This window comes from Pantherophis guttatus, chromosome 3 (assembly GCF_059756535.1).
Source record: "Pantherophis guttatus breed Tessera chromosome 3, ASM5975653v1, whole genome shotgun sequence".
Lineage (NCBI taxonomy): Eukaryota > Metazoa > Chordata > Lepidosauria > Squamata > Colubridae > Pantherophis > Pantherophis guttatus.
The window spans coordinates 122,207,860-122,229,642 of record NC_142065.1 but is presented as its reverse complement, the minus strand read 5'-3'; the positions used below and the strand labels follow the sequence as shown (position 1 = coordinate 122,229,642).

Sequence of the window (21,783 nt, the reverse complement as noted above, 5' to 3'; positions counted from 1 at the left end):
CCTGAGTCTTTTGTGTGTGCCATTTCCCTGGGTCCTCTTTTGTTCCTAAATGGCCCTGATGTTCATGTGTTCTATTTTGGGAAGGTCATTTTCCTATGCCCGTGGCCTTTGCCTTTCTGAGTTGATTATGTCCTACTGGCCCTGGCACTGTCTTGGTGGTGTTCCCCTCCTACAATGGGAATATCTAATGGACTTGCCAAGGGGAAATCATAGAAGATATATGAGTGTCATTAAGAAAAAAAACTCCTTTTACGACCCTGTAATCCCTTATTTTGAGACAGAGTCAGGGCAACTGAATGGAGCTGAGCATTTACTGGCCGGATGCCCTTCCTGACCCCATGTAGAGTTTGCAGCAGATATTTTCTCTTTGTGAGAGAGAAATATTTGCCACTACCTGGGATTGAACTCTCAACCTTACAAGTGGGAGGTGAGTGTCTTCACCACAAGGACACCATGCCACTAGAATAGGAGAAAAAAATAATGCAAAAGGATGTATCAAATAAATCACAATAAGAAGGAAATTTGGAGTACAAGTTAAGAGTTCTGATCAATATTTCAAAATGATACAGCTACTGGGACACACTGCTGACAATGACAATGTCAAACCCAGCATCTTTCTTTAAAAAAGTTACTTGGAGCTATATATTAGTTGCCAACAGACAGGGGGGGAAAACATTATTTTAAAAATGTCCTTAGACTCCAGAGTAAAATTAACGGTAGCATTGCCAAATAGGCAGTTGAGAGACAGCCAAATGAAGGAGGAAACTTGAATATTTTCTTAATTTGAAGTGATTTGAAATTGAGCCACAAGGAACTGGGGGTTGTTTTTTTTTTAAAGTGAAGCTACAGAAGGAACAATGAAAAAGGAAAGCAATTTCATTAATTGACCCCTAGATTACTTCAGTTCAAATAACTGCATCCAGTTTGAATGTAGCACTTCATTCTAGCACTTCAATATCTGTGTCCCTTCAGAATATATTCAACAATTGGCTTACCACAAGCTAACCACCTCTCCCACAGACATCCAATACAATCAATCAATTTTTATTACAGTCATAGTTTATAAACAACAATAAATAAATAAATAAATAAATAAATAAATAAATAAATAAATAAATAAATAAATGACAAAACATTGTATTACAATCGGTGATGGATTATCAGTGAGCGGTTAAAGTCTGCCTAATTTTGCACACAGCGTAACAGAATTTGGCCACATTCAGAGAAATTACTTTGTACTGGTCTGATAACAGTTGTACGTAGAAGAGATCGGTATTTCCCGGATATTTTATTCTGTGATGTATTATAAATTGAGCCTGTAAATTCTTATAAAGCCGATACAGGCCACAATGAGCCACACCTTTATTGCTGCAATCAACACTGCAGCACAAAGCCCAGACTTTTACACTTGTGCCAACGTACAATGCAAGTATGTAAGTCATATGGTTTTCATCATGAAGTTGTCACCCTTTTGTGAACACTTATCCTTTTATTAAACAGCTGTCAGGAAGCATCAAAGTATCTTATTTCTTAATGTTTATTTTCATTTTTTAAATATTATTTGATTGTATTTTATTTGATTGTATGTCCCACATAGGAGAGACAAAGCTAGCTTCCACTCCGGGAGTCTCCCTGCGACATTTTAACCTCTTTAAAGACAAGAGCTTAAGTGATAGCGATATCCTTGGATGCTTGAATGCAATGAAGAACTGGAACAGAATATTTTTCAGTTTCATGTGAACTTCATTTTTCCCCCTTTTAATTATAATATTAATGGGATGGCATCCACATAATGCATATTACCTTTGTATTCGTTAAAAAAATGTAGTTTGGGGTTTATTTTTGCTAGAATTTTTGACATAAGGTCAACAAGCATGCTTAACACTTGAATTGTTTCCAACTAATTTAGGTGTTTCCACATATATTTCAAAACCCAAATAAAGGATTTAGATTTAAAAATAGCTGTTAGAGAAACATCTAATATTTACTTTACAGTATACTGTACACAATACTAGTTACTCACATCCTATAGATGGATATACAGGTAGTCCTCAACTTATGTTCACAATTGAACCCAAAATTTCCGTTACTAAGTGAGACATTTGTTAAGTGAATTTTGCCCCAGTTTACATCCTTTCTTGCCAAAGTTGTTAAGTGAATTACTGCAGTTTATAATTAGTAACACAGTTGTTAAGTGAATCTGGCTTCCCCATTGAGTTTGCTTGTCGGAAGGTCACAAAATGGGATCACATCACCCTGGGACACTGCAGCAATCATAAATATGAGTCCATTGCCAAGCATCTGAATTTTAATTATGTCATCATGGGGATGTTGCAACAGTTGTAAGTGTGAAAAATGATCATGTTACTTTTTTCAGTGCCGTTGTAACTTCAAATTGTCACTAAACAAACTGTTGTAAATTGAGGACTACCTGTATAAGGCTACAATTTGTCACAAAAGCAACATGGTACTCCTTATGCTGCTTCAGTAATGTCTGAATCTTTCTATTCTATTCCATATTGTGCTCTGAATTATACAATTTATTCTTTTTGGACTTTATTTTGGTATATAATTTTTGCTGTTTTAAGAAATGAACCAGCTAAATAAACCAACAGTTTTGGAGATCTTAAAGCTGATTCATACTTGAGAGCATATCAGTTGACTTATTTTAATTTCTTCCTATGAACCATGAAGTACTTAATAATCTTTTGATAGATTGGTCAGTTTCTTCTATTAGCTGTAGAAACCTCCTAAAATCTTGATCCCAGGAAGCATTTCTTATGTTCTAAGTATCTGTATATCTCAGAATTATTTCAGAGAGATTAGATTTCACCCATCTATACTGATTTTATACATTTCCATGAAAACACAAACACAATCACATAAACATAAATATACAAGAAACCTATCCAGATACAGTTTTTAGAGGATGAAAGTTATAGCTTGTAGCTTATCATGTAAACCAGTGTTTCCCAAACTTGGGAACTTCAAGATGTATGGACTTCAACTCCCAAAATCCCACAGCCAGCCATGCTGGATGGGGAATTCTGGGAGTTGAAGTCCATACTTCTTAAAGTTCCCAAGTTTGGGAAACACTGATGTAAACCATACCCGCTGCATTTTTATATATACAATCAGTTACAGGAGCTCTGCACTTTTCACACTGATCACTGTATGTTTAAAAACAACTTTCTCACCTTTATTTCTGCTCTAACCATCAGCCCAGCAAATAAGACAATATTTCCTGAACTTCTACAATCAGAAGAACCCTTTCTTTCTGAATTAGCACTGTCTACACAATGGATTCTTGCATCCTATAAGGTTCCATCTGGACAAAAACACCTTGTTAATTAGGGTTTCTTGCCCACACCTCCCAATTCTGAATTTGACTTCTGATGGAAATGAAGTCAATCAAGCAAAGTGGAAATCATCTTTGTACATGGATCCTCTTTCTTTCTGCTTTGGGACTACTTGAATGATACTGTTACATCTGTTGCAGCAAAGGAAATGAAAAGGAAGAAAGTAACAGTGATTTATCTAATTTAACAAGCCGTTTCTGTGGGTGGGCATTATTTCATTATTTAAATAATGCTAACAAGGTTAGCATGTTTTAAAACAGAATGTATCCTACCACAATTTATCCTATCATATTATTTGCAATTGACAATATACCAAGAAAACTTCCCTGACCTCTAGTTCTTGGAAGTCGTCGTCGTCATCATCATCATCTTCTTCTTCTTCTTCTTCCACATCATAGGAGAGGGTCTGGATCTTAATCTCATCTGCAGATAGACTGACAAATTTGCCTTCAGGATAATCCAGGCAGCCTTTGGTGGGTGACTTGTCCTCAATAAAAGTTGTTTCACAGCATTCTGCACTCAAGCTTTCTCCCCAGGATCGTAGCATGCTTTCTGAATAGAGGATGATGTTTGGATGATAGCGGGATTCTACTGTCTGTGGCAGAGTACTGGGGTCAAGAAGCTGTTGTATTGGGTCATTTGGTGGATAGAGAGGCCCAACTGGCCGACCCTGATACTGAGCAGTTGGATACACAGATACCAACCCCTCCCTGTTTTCAGCCATTAAGTTCCTTGTGTTAATCAACCCATTCTTCTTCTTGGCATCAATTGCCTTATTATGCTTTTTAAGCACACCTTTTTGTTTAACTAAGCCATCCATCCTGGATTCCTCTGTTGTCTCAATGAATTATCATTTGTCTGACAAAAATCACATTTAAAAAAAAATATTCCATTTTCCTGAGAAAGAGAAAGAAAGAGAGAGAAAAAGAAGGCTCATTACAGAAGGGAAATAAGCACCCGTCTTTATGCTGATCTAATGCCAGCTCTTAAGAATTGAAAATAAATTTAGCCCTTGCAGATGCAAATCATATTACAAATGTTCCTTGTTAATGAACTGAAGATAGTGCTGAAAATTATTTTACAACAGAGAAGTTTTTTATATCGTTGGACAGTTAATGCAGCGTAAGGTCCAAGAGCCAGAGAGGTGATCCATGAAGCATCTGGCTCAAATCACCTCTCTGAACTAGGTCTTAGATAAGTTAATATTGTTCAGACATTCTTACATATACAAAATAATACTCACATTTAGAGATAAGATATAAAATAAATTGGAAAGGAATATATTTGCAAAAGGTAGAATACAAGCATTCCATTGTAGGAAGTTAACACCCACCCTTTTCGTGGAAGAGTGAAATATTTTAGGAAATATGAAAAAGGCAGAATATTATATTTCCCTGGATGAGAAATATGAGAAGCATATTTTACAGACAAAGCAGCTCCCACCTTCCTGCCCCCCACTCTTTGTCAATGGGCCATTAAGGCCTGGGCCAGTCTATTCTACATAACAAAATCTGCCTCCTTCAGGCAGAGCCATAGTAGGAATCATAGGAATCCAACAAAGATAGGATTAGCCCTCTACACAATAGCAACAGAAACTCATCACATGTGACCTGGGAAGCACATGTGACCATCAGCCAGCAAGGCCCCCACCTCCTGGGAGTCTGACAACCAATCAGGATACTCTTTCGGGCCCCCAAGAAATGCAGAGCCAGAGAGAGCATAAAAAACCGAGGATTTACTATATCTGCCCCTTTTCTGTTCAGGAACTCAAGCCATGTGATCCTGTCCACCATTAAACCATCTTTTTCCAGTGTCTTTTTCCCCACTTGGAGCAGAACCTAGAAGGATGTTTCTTCCAACACCATCAAACACTGTCCTCCTTTTTTTAAAATGTATTATTTCAACTCACTAATTCATTTTACAGATTTAACACTATTAATAATTTGGACAAAACAGGTTAAACATATGACTTTTACAGTTATTTTATGAATAACTACAATCAAAGAGTTCAAGTGCAATGATGGGACCAATATTCTCCAACATTATTACAACCAATCCCTTTGAGGTTTTCTAATTATAGTGTTTCAGAAGTGACTACTTAAATGCTTAAGGCCTTGTCTTCAAGAAAAAAAACAAATTTAATTTAATTGGTTAAAAACTCATTCCACTTAAAAGAGTGAGCATTAATTGTACCTCCAATGATATCACTGCAGGAAGAATCAGTGTGCTAGGCTTTGGTCTGGAGCATCTAATAAATGCAGAAGCCAAAGACAGCATCCTGTAAATCCTACAGTTTGATTCACTTTGTTCAGCACGCACAGCACTCCCCCACCCATGCTGTAGTACAGCCAACACATCATTTAATATAAAAAAGCTTACTTGTTCACATTTATATAAAAAGAGAATCGTGCAAATATGGTAAAGAAGTAGTGCTTATATTGAATTAAGATCATATTTCATGGGCACAGATTTGGTATTGTAGGAGGTTAGCACCCACCCCTTTCCTGGAAGAGTGAAATATTTTAGGAAATATGAAAAAGGCAGAATATTATATTTCCCTGGATGAGAAATGGATAAGTATGTTTTGAAGCAGCTCCCATCTTCCTGCCCCCACCCTTTGTCAATGGGCCATTAAGGCCTGGGCCAGTCTATTCTACATAACAAAGATCTACCTCCTTCAGGCAGAGCCATAGTAGGAATTGCCAAAGATCCAACAAAGATAGGATTAGCCCTCTACACAATAGCAGCAGAAATTCACCACATGTGACCTGGGAAGCATGTGACCTGGGAAGCACATGTGACCACCAGCCAGCAAGGCTAGCTAAGACCCCCACCCCTTGGGAGTCTGACAACCAATCAGGATACTGTTTCAGGGCCCCAGGAACCCAAGGATTTACTATATCTGCCCTTTTCTGTTCAGGAACTCAAGCCATGTGATCATGTCCACCATTAAACCATCTTTCCAAGCAGTCTCCATGTTTCCAGTGTCTTTTTCCCCACTTGGAGCAGAACCCAGAAGGATGTTTCTTCCTACAGTACCACAACTATGTAATCTGTCCAGAATTAAAAATTTATTTATTTATTTATTTAATTTATTTATTATATTTCTATACTGCCCTTCTCCTGCGGGACTCAGGGCGGTGTACAGCCAAGATAAAACATAGCATATAAAATTTAAAAACATTTTAAAAAACAATTAAATAATTTTGGCCCAACTTTAAAACAACCCAATTAAAACCGAAATTCGATTAAAAACTGAGAGGATGGGATCAAACCAGCCCAGTTAGATGGAACAAGTATGTCTTCAGGGCCCGACGAAAAGTCCGGAGGTCTGATATCGTGCGTATCTCAGGGGGCAGGTCATTCCAGAGGGCAGGTGCTGCCACAGAGAAGGCTCTCCCCCTGGGGGTCGCCAGCCGGCACTGCCTGGCCGACGGCACCCTGAGGAGGCCCTCTCTGTGTGAGCGAACCGGTCGGTGGGAGGCTATTAATTTTTAGGTTTAGGAACTGTCTGAGTCCCAGTTTGAAGTACCTTTCTTTTCCTCCATTTTTCAGAGAAACCAACTTAGCTCTGTTTGCAATCAACCTAAATAGTTTTACTCCTCCATAGAGCTGGAGAGCTGCCCTTTGTTTTTCAGAGTAGGGCTTTTTTCTGTTGATTTCCAGGATGTTCCTGAGGTCATGTTCCTCCATTTCCAAGTACATCTTCCAGTGATTTCCCACCCCCTCTGTCCAATCCCTCTTACATATCTCAAGATAAGGCCTTTTAAATAGGAACAGTATTCTGAAATAGGATTCTGAAATGATTAAACTTTTCTTCTCCTAGCCATAAAAGAGGGTGTCTTGGTTTATGTACTATGAGGCATGTCCTACTCAGGAAGCAAAGATTTTTTTTTTGGCCATCTGGGATGAGTGTGTCAGTCAATGTCTGGCAGATCATGGAGTGCCCCTTTAATGCAAAGACAGATTGCAGTTAACTGTTAAGAAAAAAAATTCTAACAGTAATCAACTGTGGGGCCAATAAATCAGAGATGATGGGCTGCCCTTTGCAAATGTGTTCAAATGGGAATCATCATTGCTGATGCTTTTGTATGAATTCCAGTACTACAATGGAGGGAGATGGGGTTGAATTATAGCCTCCTAAGCAGCTAACTCAGAAATATTGTCTTTTTGTTCAGTATTCCCTGTCAACTAACTTATGCTTCGCACAAAATTATTTTCTTAGCCCAGGAATAAGCAGCTGTTTATGAGATGCAGGAAATAATCAGACTTACAGTATATGGCTTTCAGAAAAGAAATGTAACTTTCAAAAGCAGATGGAGCTAAAAGTAAAATGTGGATAGGGCCACAGTAAAAACATAAGCTGTGAATATTAAGTAAACGAATAACTAAATAAATTGGCTGTCTCTGGAAGCTGCCAGATAGAACTTCCAAGAGATTAGGCAGAAGAGCTTTTAAGTTTTAGGAAATAATTATTCCATTTCAATTTTACCTCTGTAATATTGAGTAAAAAAACAGTAATGAATTATATATTCCATTGCCAAAATTAAAAGTAAATAATGGTACTGATAATAAAGTGTTTTAAGAGCTTTATTAAAATTATTAATAGCTTTCACCATAGGTAATATATAATGTTTATTTTTATTTTTCATTTTAAGACTTCACAAGTCCTGATACAGATCTTAATGATAATGACCTTCATTAGAAATGGACAAGCTCTTTAAAGATTTAAAGGACTTCCGGTTTGGTTCCTGTCGCCGAAAGACGTTCCCTTTTTCGGACCGCCAGCCCCGCTGCCTGTCAGAGCCGCTTCGATCAAGAGAAGCGGCTCGGAAGTTCCCGAATCCTGAAGGATTAGAGGAATAGAGTCGGCGAGAAGCAGGTAGAGCCCCTGTGAGCCCCCAGATAGCTTTCCTTTGCTTCTGGGGAGGAAACAGGCGCGGCTCCCTTTCAGCTCGCCGAGACTCCAGACAGCGTGGGACGAGTCTACATAGCGTAGAACAAGGCGGCAGGACCAACCCTCCTACTGAGAACAAAGCAAATTCAAACAAACAGGGTGGAAGAACAACTTGAACCATGAAACTGCAAGTATTACTAGCCCTGTGACTAATTTTAAAACAGAAGAGTGAATGAGTGAAAGTCTCTTGAAAATGGCGCCCAGCTTCAGCGTTAACGAGAGCTGAAAGCGAGAGTGGATTAGCAAAGTTATTTCAATAAGTTACAAAGCAGCATTGTCTGTAACAAGTGGAGGAAAAGAGAATCCTTTTTAAAACAAGCCTGATTTTGCTTCAATTTCACCTTTAATTTGACTAAACCTGGGGGAATTTTTTAGAGGACTTTGTGGTGGAGGAAAGGGAAAAAGGATTTCCTTTTTTGGAAAAGCTAGACTACGTGGCAGGATGGCTTCTAAGCAGACTAAACAGGATGTGAAGGCGGCGGGGGCGGGGGATCCCCCACACATAAACCTGAACAGCAGCCTCCAGCCAGCAGAGCCAGAAAAAAGAGATTGATCTTGAAAGTTTAAAGGATTTTATTACTCAGGCTTTGATGAGGCAAGATGAAAATTTGGATGAGAAGTTTAAAAAGTCACAACAGGAAATCAAGCAGGAGATCAAAGAAATCAAAGAGGTGATGCAAGAAAAATATGACAAGGTGACCAAAAAATTAATGACAGTGGTGACTGGATTGTCAGAAGTAATTATTAAAACTGATAATAAGGTGGAAGAACTTAGATCAGAAATGGATGTCAAAATGAAGGAGACTGACTATAAAATCTTTGATGCTGACAATAAAAGGCAGAGACTTGAAAATGAGATTACAATGATGCAGTTCAGGTCTATGGAATTTGCCATAAGGCTGAGAGGCTTAAAAGAGAATGACAGAGAAGACCTGAGAAAGACTTGTGCTGATGCTCTAGCTGTGCTGTTAAAGATTAGCTCTGAAGAGATTTTCTGCAAAATGGACAAAGTGTACAGAGTGAACTCGTGGGTGGCCAGACAAAGACAATTGCCCAGAGATGTGGTGATATACTTTACAGATAGAAAAATGAGAAATGATATTTTGCAAAAGTCTTTTCTCTCTGCTGTGCAAGTGGATGGAAAGGAGATTGGAGTTTATAAAGAGCTACCACCTAAGATGTTAAAAGATAGAAAGGATTTTGGATTTCTAGTGAATGAATTAAAAAAACAGCAAATTCCATTTAGGTGGGATGCTCCAACTGGTATAATCTTGAGGTATAAGGGAGAAAGATACCAATTAAATACTGTTGAGAAGGCGGAAGAATTCTATTCTAATGTCTTTAAAGAGAGCTCACCATTCCCACGTATATCTTCCGTGTTGGAGATAAAGGAGAGTGATAAGGAGAAGCAATTTCAGCAAGAGATGGAAGAGCAGCCTAAGCAGCTGGAACTAGAGGCAATGGAAATGCAGGGAGCTACAGGAGGTTTTCTGGATGAGCCCCTGCTAGATCTTCCTTCGAAAATTGTGAATGAACCACCTAAGACTACAAGAGAAGTGGCTTTGGACCTAGCCCGGATGTGTGAAGCTAAAGGTCAGCGTATAACTCGAGCAGTTCTAAGCAAATTAAAGAAAAACAACAACAGGAAAGGTCTAAGCCACAGCAATATAAGAAAGGAGTCAAGGGCAATGTACAAGAATGTGAAGCCATGGGGGGAGCAAAACCGAAGACTACCGATTCGGAAAATCTTCGGCATGTGTTCTTGTCGCTTCAAAAAACTGTAAATGATGACTAAGTTTTTATCTTGGAACGTGAATGGATTAAATTCACCACAGAAAAGGAAGAAACTATTTAACTATTTGAGACAATTTAATAATGATATAATTTGCCTACAAGAAACTCATGTCAGAATACAAGATCAAAAATATTTGATAAATTCAAGATTAGGAGCACATTTTATAGCTTCGAATTTGGAAAAAAAGAATGGTGTGGTTATTTATGTAAATAAAAGACTGTCAGCTAAAATTATAGAAGCAGATGACTGTGGCAGATTTATAGCAATTGAACTTTATACAGCAAATGGCCCAATTCTGGTGATTGGAATTTATGCTCCTAATCAACAACAAGAAAATTTCTATAAAACTTTGCATTCTAAAATACTGCAATGGGACTATAGATCTATTTTAATTATGGGAGACTGGAATGGAGTAATTGATTCTAAAATAGATAAAAAGAGTTCGGCGAAGTCAAGGATTAGATTACCACAGACTTTTTTTGATATGAAAGAAGACTTGGAATTAAAAGATATTTGGAGAATACATAACCGAAAAGATTTGGATTTTACCTTCTTTTCAGATAGACAGAGATCCTTTTCCAGGATTGACTTCATTTTACTATCAGCTGATTTACTTGTAAAAACAAAAAGAACAAAGATTTTTCCAAGGACTTTAACTGACCATAGCCCAGTATGGATAGAAATTGAGTTGGGAAAGAGTGAGAGAAGATCATGGAGAGTAAATGAAAATTTGTTTAGATACAAAAAGAATATAACAGAATTTAAAAAGCAGATGAAAGAATTTTTTGAAATGAACTTGAATAAGGGTACCCCTATTGAAATTGTGTGGGATGCAAGTAAAGCATATATGAGAGGGGTACTCATTCATATGAACTTTAAACACAAACTAAATCGACAAAAGAAAGGATCTGAAATGGAAGCAGAAATAAAGAATAAAGAACAGCTACTTATAAAAAACCCAACAGATGAAAGAACACGAGGAGCTATAAAACTTTTGAAAGACCAATTTCAAATGCTTATGGCGGAATAAACAGCAACAAATTTACAATTTGCGAAACATAATACATTTTGTAACGCCAATAAACCGGGCAGATGGTTGGCTTATACATTAAGGAAGAGGCAGAGTACACGGATTATTGACAGTATTGATAGTGGAGGGAAGGAAATCTCTCAACAAAAATTAATTAAAGAAGTTTTTGTAGATTATTATACCAAACTATATGCCAAAGATCATACACAGAATGGACTTATAGAGAAATATTTAGAAAATAGAAGAGTCACAAAAATTTCTAGTCAACGAAAGGAGAGAATGAATTATCCTATAACAGTTGAGGAGATTAATGCCACAATTAAACAATTGAAAACAGCTAAAGCACCAGGGACGGATGGTTTAACTGCAGTGTACTATAAAACTTTACAAGCAGAAATGATTGAACATCTTAAAGATCTATTTTGCAGTATACAACAAGGGGGTAAAATACCCCCATCATGGAAAACAGCTTATATTTCATTGATACCGAAAGAGCAAGCAGGTCCTAAAAAACCTGAGAATTTTAGACCAATATCTCTTCTGAATAATGATTATAAAATATTTGCAAAAGTATTAGCCAACAGATTGATGCCAGTTATTCAAGAGGTGATTCATTGTGATCAAGCGGGATTTATAGAAGGCCATACATGAAGGATAATGTAAGGCAAGTTATAGACTTATTGGAATATCTTGAGAAGAATAAACAGATCCCTGCAGTGCTGGTTTTCTTGGATGCGGAGAAGGCCTTTGATAGAGTGGATTGGAACTTTCTAATAAAGACTTTAAGAAAGATGGATTTTGGGGATCAATTTATACAGGCGGTTTCAGCAATTTATCAAGAACAAAAGGCACAAATTATTATTAATGGAAGTTTGACAACAAATTTTAGTATTGAAAAAGGAACAAGACAAGGTTGTCCGTTATCCCCATTGTTATTTATTTTAACATTAGAAGTCTTGTTGAATACAATACGGGACTCGAGTACCTTGAAGGGAATAGTGATAAGGCAAGAGGATTACAGAATAAGGGCATTTGCAGATGATCTGGTTGTTACCCTAACACAGCCGATGGAATCAATAATCCAGATGAAAGACATTATAGAACAATATGGTATGGTATCAGGATTTAGATTGAACCAGAAAAAAACTAAGATGATAGTCAAAAATATGACACAAGATCGAAAACAGGAACTTGAAAGCAAGGCAGGTTTTGAGATAGTACCAAAGGTTAAATATCTAGGAGTTCAGGTTGCAGAATCAAATATGAAATTGTTTCAAAATAATTATGAGGTGTTGTGGCGAGAGGTACAGAAAGACATGGAGACTTGGAAAAAACTGCAGCTGTCTCTACTTGGAAGAATAGCAGCAGTTAAGATGAACGTTTTGCCAAGATTTCTTTTTTTGTTTCAAATGATTCCGGTGCTTAAAAGTGATAAACAGTTGAGAGAATGGCAAAAAGGAGTGAATAAATTTGTCTGGAATGAGAAAAAGCCGAGAGTCAAGCTGAAAATTATGCAAGATGTTCCAGAAAGGGGGGGCCTTAAACTTCCAAACCTACAATTATATTATGAAGCAGCAGCTTTGACGCAAGCAAGTGATTGGTTTGGAAGGAAAAAGACTGGAATATTGAATATAGAAAGTTTTGATCTTGAATTTGGATGGCATGCATATTTATTTTATGAGAACAAAGTGGATAAAGTATTTAAAAGCCACATACTTAGAAACTCTTTGATGAGAGTTTGGAAGAAGCACCGACTCAAATGGGATTACAAAATACCGTTATGGCTGGATCTTGGTCATATCATGTGGAATACAAATACGTCACTTGGGGGGGGGTTATATAAAGAAGTTCTTTTTACAGATGCGGGCAGATGGCAACTGAAGACATTAGAAACGCTGTTGGAAGAGGGAATTAATTTATCTTGGTTACAGTATAATCAACTTCAATTTCTTTCTAAGGTAGGTTAAATGAGGACCCAGTTTGTGGGGGCAATAAACTGACTTTGTATAAATATACAAAAGTATGAAGGCTATTGCTTAACGCATTGTAAGCCGCCCTGAGTCTCAGGAGAAGGGCGACATATAAATCAAATTTAAAAAAAAAAAATTGAGATGGAAAGAGGACCAAAAAACCGGTATAATGATGCATGAAGAAGAATTGGTTAGACATATAAAAGAGAAAGGCCCAATGCATATTAAAAGGGTTTATAATGTTTTGCTAGAAAGGGATTCAGAAACTGAATTGGTTAAAGATTGTATGATAAAGTGGGCACAAAATTTTGCAGAACCAGTGATGTTGGAAACATGGGAAAAAATATGGGTTCAGAATGTTAAATTTACACAGTCGCAGAATTTGAGGGAAAACTTTTATAAAATGTTTTATAGGTGGCATTTAGATCCTAAGAAATTATCGTGTATGTATCCTAATGTTCAACCAAAATGCTAGAGGTGTGATTGCCTAGATGCCACATATTATATGTGGTGGACTTGTAAGAAAGTGAAGGCTTTTTGGATAAAAATTTGGTGGGTTATGCAGAATGTTTTAAGGAAAAAAATTCAGGTTTTTTTTTTTTTTTAATTTGATTTATATGCCGCCCTTCTCCGGAGACTCAGGGCGGCTTACAATGCGTTAAGCAATAGCCTTCATTCTTTTGTATATTTTATACAAAGTCAGCTTATTGCCCCCACAAACTGGGTCCTCATTTCACCTACCTTAGAAAGGATGGAAGGCTGAGTCAACCTTGAGCCTTGGAGAGATTCGAACCAGCAGTAATTGCAGGCAGCTGTGTTAATAACAGGGTGCACTAAACCACTGTACTATCAAGGCTCTTTTCTCCACAATTGTTTCTATTGGGTATAGTTAAGGGTTTCACATTGGGTGAAGTAAAGCTGATATTGTATATGATTACAGCAGCGAGATTACTGATAGGTCAATATTGGAAAAATGAAGCTATGCCTACTGTTGAAGAATGGACTTTGAAGATGGCCAGTTTTGCAGAGATGGCGAAGATTTCAGCATATTTAAAAGATCGGACACAAGAGACTTATGTATGGGAGTGGAAAAAGTGAATAGATTATGTGCAGAATAAATATCAAACTAGGAAATATCAGATAGCTTTTAACTGAATGTATTATATAGGGATAGAATAATTGAATTGTGAAGATGTGAAAAATATATAGGGGGTGGAGAGGTTCAAGTTTTATAAAATGTGATTTTGATTTGGATTATATTCTGTGGAAGTCCTGGGGGGAGGGGAGGACTAGGGGGGTTAGGGAGGGTTAGGGGGGGTCAGGGAGGGTTAGGGGGGGAAATTGGGGAGAAAATGTATTTGTAAAACTTTTTCAATAAAAAAAAAGATTTATAAGCAGGCTGTAGAAGTTCAAAAGTTTAATTATTAAAAATTCCAGTTGAAAATATGTTTTCCAAGAATTTGTATGGCTACAAAAGAACTATAAGGGGTACTTGAGGAACTCTTTACTTTTCTTTGTGGGGAGATTATTCTAATTCAGGATCCTGTCTGGTTAAATGTGATAGAGATTAATAGCCTTACTGATATGTAATAAAAATTAAAACATATATAAATACTAAAGCAAATATATGTTATTTCCTCTGTTAGCCAAATTAACATTTACAAACTATTTTAATTGCTTTAAATATACATGAGAAGAAAAAATTCTATTATAATATGTAAATGACAATGGATTTCATAATCAGTTAGTCAATATTCAATGAACAAATAGCAACATTGTTAATTTTAAAACACTATGTTGAAATTGACTATCAAGATTTATTTGTAGCATCCATGACCAATATTACTATGTTACAAGTACCTTAAAAGGCAATTCAGACTATACAATTTTATGTTACATTTATGCAACTTTAAAACTCTGCTATATCAGAGCAAAGAGATTTGCCAGATGTCTCAAAAACACAATGCACCATTGTTGCTACCCCCAACTGTCTGGGATTCACAGGCCATTCTGCTTTAGAAGTCCCAGTTTCGGGTATTGGCTATTGATATGTTTACTCTCCATGATTTTTTTCTCAACCCCCATTTCCACAATAACCTTGCAGTAATACTTTCAACAAACCTATTGTAAATGTCATGAAGAACATTATTGTCTGTTCTATATTTACTACCAAAGTAGATGATGAAAGACAGAAATACTAGTATACTTCTCTATCTTACACAGAAGGCAAATAAAGAGCAAATTGGAGATTATACTTAGATACAGTATATTTGCAACAGAATCTTAACTATCCCTTTATTTGTACAGGATATGGTGCCTGGTCACTTGAGGACATCCTGTCTCCCATAACATTTACCTTGTGGGTTTGATCCTGCTGAGTTGGCCTGATCCGGGTTCCTTTGATTAAACAACATCATCTCTCAGGATCTCAGAAGCATGCCTTCTTTGTAGTGGTGCCTGACCTGTGGAACAAGGTCCTCCCCTCCAAGATCTGGATAGCCCCCCACTCTGCAGTTGTTTAAAAGATCCAGGAAAACCTGGCTCTCCAACCAGAGCTTTGGCCAAGGAGAGTGAAATATCTCTTTATTTGTTTGTTTGTTTGTTTGTTTGTTTGTTTGTTTGTTTGTTTATTTATTTATTTATTTATTTATTTATTTATTTATTCGTTCGATTTATATGCCGCCCTTCTCCGGAGACTCAGGGCGGCTTACAATGCGTTATGCAATATCCTTCATACTTTTGTATATACCTGCTTAGTAGGGCTTTCAGCCCCCCCCTAAGCAGTGTTCTTTTTTATACAAAGTCAGCTTATTGCCCCCACAATCCAGGTCCTCATTTTACCTACCTCGAAAGGATGGAAGGCTGAGTCAACCTTGAGCCTGGTGAGATTTGAACTTGCAGTAATTGCAGGCAGCTGGTGTTACTTAACAGCACTTTAGTCTGCTGCGCCACCAAGGCTCTTATATTGGTAATGTAAGGACATTACATTGTCCTTACCATCTTTATTTTTTATGTTTTATTGCAAGTTCTTTGTTTTATTATTATTATTATGAGCCATCCAGGGTCATTGAGAGTTGGGAAGCATACAAGTTTAATAAATCATCTTCACCATTATCATCTACTGGCACATAGCAACCATAGGGCTCACAATTTTTGTTTAATTATCAAAAAGCAAGAGACATTATTAAAACATTTTATTTGTCTATTGAGGAAAGTCATTTTTGAGTTCAGACTTGTTCAGAATTCTGTAAGAGTTTGTGTTTCATTTACAGCCAATAAAAGCAGAAGCCTCTCTGACTAGCCTACCTCACACATCTTTTTTTTTTTTTTAAAGAACCTATCCTTTTAAGGCATTTTCCTTTTATTTACCACACCAACACTGCCTGTCTATGCCAAAAATCCTCTTCTAAGAGAGAGGACTTTTTGGAAAGGCCTAAGTGTGTGAAAAATTCACTACTGGACTTTTCCCCTTTTCATCCCCCCATTCCACATTTGTAGAGCTCTTCTGGGATACAGAGGTTTAGACAATTGCAATATAGAATTTTCTTTATGTAAATATCCTTGTTTACACCACACTGATAACATTCTAATAACACTTTTATTACATATAGAAAAGGAACAAATGAAGAAAGGGCAATTACTTTTCTAACGAAGCCCAGATCATAGCAGAGGCAAGATCTGAATGGATCTATTCAGATAGAATGGATCTATTTCTCCTTCAGTTTAATTGTTTTGTCAAACTAAGTTATGCTGATTCCCATGCACTAAAAAAGGAAAGTCAGATTTTCTTTACTAATCAACTACTATAACCCAGTAGATAAAGGGGAGGAAAGATATTGATACTGACATCAGAGTCAATAGACAAGTTGTTACTTTGAATAATTTTACCAAATCTGAGTACTATTTCTAAGTTTCTCTTATGGGCCAAAACATGCAAAACAGTTTGGATTTATAAAAGGAATAAAGATTAATAAAACAGGTATTAAAGTTAAAATACTAAAATTAAAATATTCTTACAATTAAATCAATCTGGGGGTCTAATATTAAAATAGTAAAGCCAAAATTTAAACCCAATATTGTTGCCTACATTAATTTCCTAATCAATTATATCAGAAGTATTATCTCAAACCTGATTCCCCCACCTGAAAACAAATCAATCAATCAATCTAGATATGTAGTAAACACTGTAAGATATGAATTAAAAATCTCCAATTTGGAAGCTAGTTTCTGAATGTTAATAACTTAGCTCTTTTTACCGAAATCTAGAAATGACAGACAGAGGTCCCTCATTTAAATTTACATCAAAATATCTATTTTTAAGCATTTGTTTATTTTAAAACATACTTACAAATTGCTACACTCTTGGCATATATCACAATAAATATCCTCTATGCCCCAGGAATGCAATGAAGCTCCAAGGGGATAGCCCTTAGAGCCTATCCAAAAGTTGCTAGTGAGGTAAATTTCAATTTGAGAAGAATTATTTAAATTTAGGAGATAAATAATATTGAATTTTTAATTCAATTCAATCGGTTGCTTCTGGAATGGTCCCCCAGCCAAAAGTTAAGTGTGTTTTCTTTAACCAGCCCTCAAGCCACTCCACATTTCGTATATACATCTTCCGAAATATACACTATATAAGTTATTTGGATAAACCGGTAGGACATACAGAGGACCAAGAGGAAGGAAAGAATCTAACGGGCGAGTCCTGTATTATTTCTCTAAGCATGTCCTCCACATGCTAAATGTAATGCAACGCAGAACTGGCGCATCTCGGCAACGAAGTCTGTACCAAAGACCACAAGCGCAAACAACTTTCTTTGACTGGACGAGCGCTCAGGTCCGGACGCACCTACTCGTTCTTACGCCAGGAGAAGCAAGATGGGGCTGAGAGTCCGGAACTCCACGGGCGCGCACGTGCCTGGCATGCAGACAGAGTCCCAGGTATGACGATCCCGAAAGATCGAGGGCGAAGCCCAACTGGAACAGCCTCTTTCTCCGAAAATCTGGCGACGGGCTACAAATCGAAGGTGGGCAGCTTCCCAACCCTGTAGAAAGGAAGGCGAACCCGCGCCTTATCCCCACCGCATTTCCGACGACATTCAAGTCCCAGGCTAAGGTCCACCCCGGGAACGACCTCTCGACCACGCCTCCGTCCTTGCTTACGGTCCTGCGCCACTTATAAATCGCTCCAAAGCGGGATAAAATAGCTCTTGCCCCGCGTTTGGAGACGTTTAGCGGACTGTGCCTCGTCGCTTTATCTTGCCCTCCCTCCGCCACTATTCTGCGCTGGGACTCACCTCACCTGGGACGACGCAGCAATATAGGCAGGAGGAAGGTGACCTCCGGCGTCTCCGTCGAATTTGGGACGGCGGCAGGACCTCCGGAAAGCGGCTGTTTTTCCAAGTCCACCTGCCTTCCTCCCTCCTCGCTGGCCTCCTACCTACAACGCCCTGGATACAAATCAAAGCAGCGAGTTTGGGGCGCGGAGGGAAAAGGGGCAGCAGCAACAGACGGCGATTCCACGGAGGGGTGGGCTGTAGCCAGCGAGGTCTCGCCTCGTGGTGGCGGGAAAAATACACGGGAGGTCGGGAAAAGCGGCAGAGAGTAGGAATCGTACCATCCAAGGTTGCTGCCGCCGCCGCCGCCCCAGCATGGTGCGGACCGAGACTGGGAGCCGGTGCCAGGCGCTACAGCCCTAGCTAGGCGATCGAACAGCAGCGGGTCTCCCAAGCTTCTGCTGCCGCTGCAATCGCGGCTGGGCTGCCTTGACAGAAGGAATTTACAACCCTGCACAGAGAACGGGGGACACCAGCACAAAGCTCCCCCCAGGTCCTAAAGAGAGCTGAGATACGTTACTGCGTACTGCGGAAGAGAAGCCGACAGCCTTTTTCGCGCTCAGTAAGAGGCAACCCTCCTCCTACTCAGACCGAGGCGGGGAAGAGTGGACTCCTGTGAATCAGTACCAAGAAGCAGCGACACTCGACATACTTCTCGTCTTCAGTGTTTACACCTGCTTTTTTTTTTTATTTACTGCCTCATAACGACTAGAAACGTGATTAAGTGATTCCAGGGTCATTATGATCATCATCATTAAAATGGTTGTTTGTATTAAATTCACAGCATTTTCAAAACGTGTAACAATGAATCTAGCAAGCCAAAGTCAAAACCAGGACACAGATGGACAACCTATGTAAGACAGAGAATAAAGATGCAACAAATATGAAAGGCTTATGAACAAAGTAGAGTTCTTCTTCCCACGAGTAGCATGAAACAACCTGAATGTGCTTCCTTCTAGAAAACTGTTGCATCGGTGATTATTTTCCGTTTCACCTCTATTTCTCTATTAGAAATCTATTTTATGTGCTTACTTATTTTTAGTTTTTTACATGTCCAAGACTTAACTTTATACTCTTATTTTTAAATTTTTCTCTATGAGTAAGTATCTATTACTTCTATACATCCTTCTAATAACCGTTCTAGCTATTTATACATACAGTCATGTGGTCTACCTCCTATGTGGTTGTCTATGTTTCCTGGTTAGGTTTTGCGTAAGTATTATTTTATCAATCCTATCTTTCCCTCTAGCCAGGAATACCATCTTTGCCAGACTGCATAATAATCAGTGTCCTCTTTCTCTTGTAGCTCTTTTGTGAATCTATCCATTTCTGCACATTCTGTTATTTTTGCAATTATTTTTTCTTCTGTTGGTAATAGTTCTGATTTCCAATTTTGAGCAAATACTATGCGTGCTGCTGTTAAGATATGAATAATGAGATATTTTATCTCTAGTCTGTTGTCGTGTGGTCATTCTGAATAAAAAAAATTCCGATTTCATATCAACCTTCTGTTTCATTATTTCTTCAATCATTATCTTGATTTCTTCCAGTAATTGTCAGCCTCCAACTTTACTGCTTTGGCTGCCATAAGAAACGGGTGGGAGAGAATTGGAGAGCGTGGGGGAAGTGTGCTGGAGGATTTTGAAGAAACGAAACCTAATCTCCGAAGTGGCAATCGGGTCAACCATCATTGCGTTCCTGATTGATGACGATGCCAGACGTGCTTCCATCTGACCTCTGGGAGACCTTTGGATTGGGTGATTGATGATGGACAGTGGGAGGGGATGCTTTCTATATGCAACTTTCGCGCCTATTGCTTTAGTTTCAGCTTTTCCTTGGTAGCGTTCATTTCATTTTCCATTAAAAGTACATTACTCTATAAATAATGGAGTTTGGCTCATTCTTTCCTGGACTTTGAAGGAAGCACACCTGACAGTAATGTTGTGCTCTTCTACAAGACCACCAGAGATGGTAATATGACCCCTTTTGTGACTTGCATTTCCAACACATTGGTGACACATTTGGAAACATTTTTGCCAGACGTGCAGGTGGAAGGTGCCATCTGTAAAACATCTTGTAAAGGTTTTCTTTATATGGTATCGACATTGTCAGTTTGAGATTTTCTGTCCATAATTTGTCCCATTTTTCCAATTCTATGTTGTGGCCTATATTTTTTGCCCATGTTATCATATTTTCTTTGACTGTTTCCTCCTCCAATTTATAGTTGTATTTTGAATTCCATTACTCTACTGGAGGCTTCTTGGTTAGCCCTCTTCCCTCACTTCTAAAACAATGTTTATTTCCGTCAAAAACACTCTAGATGGCGAGTTAAATCTTACTAGTTATATTAACTGGACTCATCAATCGTACCAGGCTAAACAATCTTGATGAGATCAAACTGAAACATACTACAGAAATCTTATTTTGGTGTTCATTTCAGGGAAAATTCTACTTTGGGGATTTTGCCAATAGGTTACCTGCCAGCAAATCAGACCAACTTCTCTTGTTAAGTCAGACTGGAAGGACTTGATTAAATAATGTTGAAGTCCTTCATGACTATCATATTCTATTAGTCATTGCAGGCAGAAGTCAGTCTAATTAATAGAGGAGCTTGCCTCTTAATGCAAGCTCCAACAGTGGATCAGATATACAGATGGCTTCAGGGGTCAGATATACAGATGGCTTCAGGGGTGAAATCTAAAAATTTTTGCTAATGGTTCTGTGGGCAGGGCTTAATTAGTGGGCAGGGCTTGGTGGTAAAGTGCCTGGGAGGGCATGGCTTGTTGGTCAGGTGGGCGTGGCCAAGTCAATGTCACTTCTTTGCCCTTTTTTAACCTGCAAAACACAACACAACACAACTGGCTCACCCACAATATAAAAGCAGCTGTGCTACACCCAAAATGGCCCCTGTAACAAGCAGGAACCTCACACAGCCATAAAAAGCCCAAAAAACCAACGTTCACACTTTACACACACAAAATTCCACATACAGCTTTGTGAGATTTTGTATGTTTGTGTAGTTAGAGTGAAACACTACAGAAACACACTAAATCTCAGAAAGCTGCACAAATATTTTATTTTTATTTATTTTTATTTTTATATAAAAGCAGCGAAATTTAAAACTTCCTAAACTTTAAATGGCTAGGTCTAAAAAAAGAACAACTAAAAAACCCCCCAATTAACTATTTTTTTAAAGCTCCCAAAGGGGAAAAAAACTTACCCAATAGAACAGGGGTCTCCAACCTTGGCAACTTTAAGACTTGTAGACTTCAACTCCCAGAATTCCTCAGCCAGCTTTGCTTTGCTGGCTGAGGAATTCTGGGAGTTGAAGTC

At 38.1% G+C, this 21,783-nt stretch overlaps 1 protein-coding gene across 4 annotated transcripts in view; it reads right to left on the bottom strand.

Annotated features, from left to right (window-relative positions):
- The window catches only part of SYNDIG1 (synapse differentiation inducing 1), a 36,075-nt gene extending 17,129 nt beyond the window's left edge, over positions 1-18,946 (bottom strand). Inside the window, exons 1-2 of one of the 4 annotated variants that reach the window (XM_087891271.1) lie at positions 18,412-18,946; positions 3,691-4,256 (exon numbers count right to left, since the gene is read on the bottom strand). In XM_087891271.1, coding sequence (XP_087747397.1) covers positions 3,691-4,179 — 489 coding nt within the window. In that variant the 5' untranslated portion in view covers positions 4,180-4,256; positions 18,412-18,946. The remainder of the gene's footprint in view (positions 1-3,690; positions 4,257-18,411) is intronic. The other 3 variants (XM_034411734.3, XM_034411733.2, XM_034411735.3) reach the window with 3 other exon arrangements.
- Between the last annotated feature and the right edge of the window lie 2,837 nt (positions 18,947-21,783).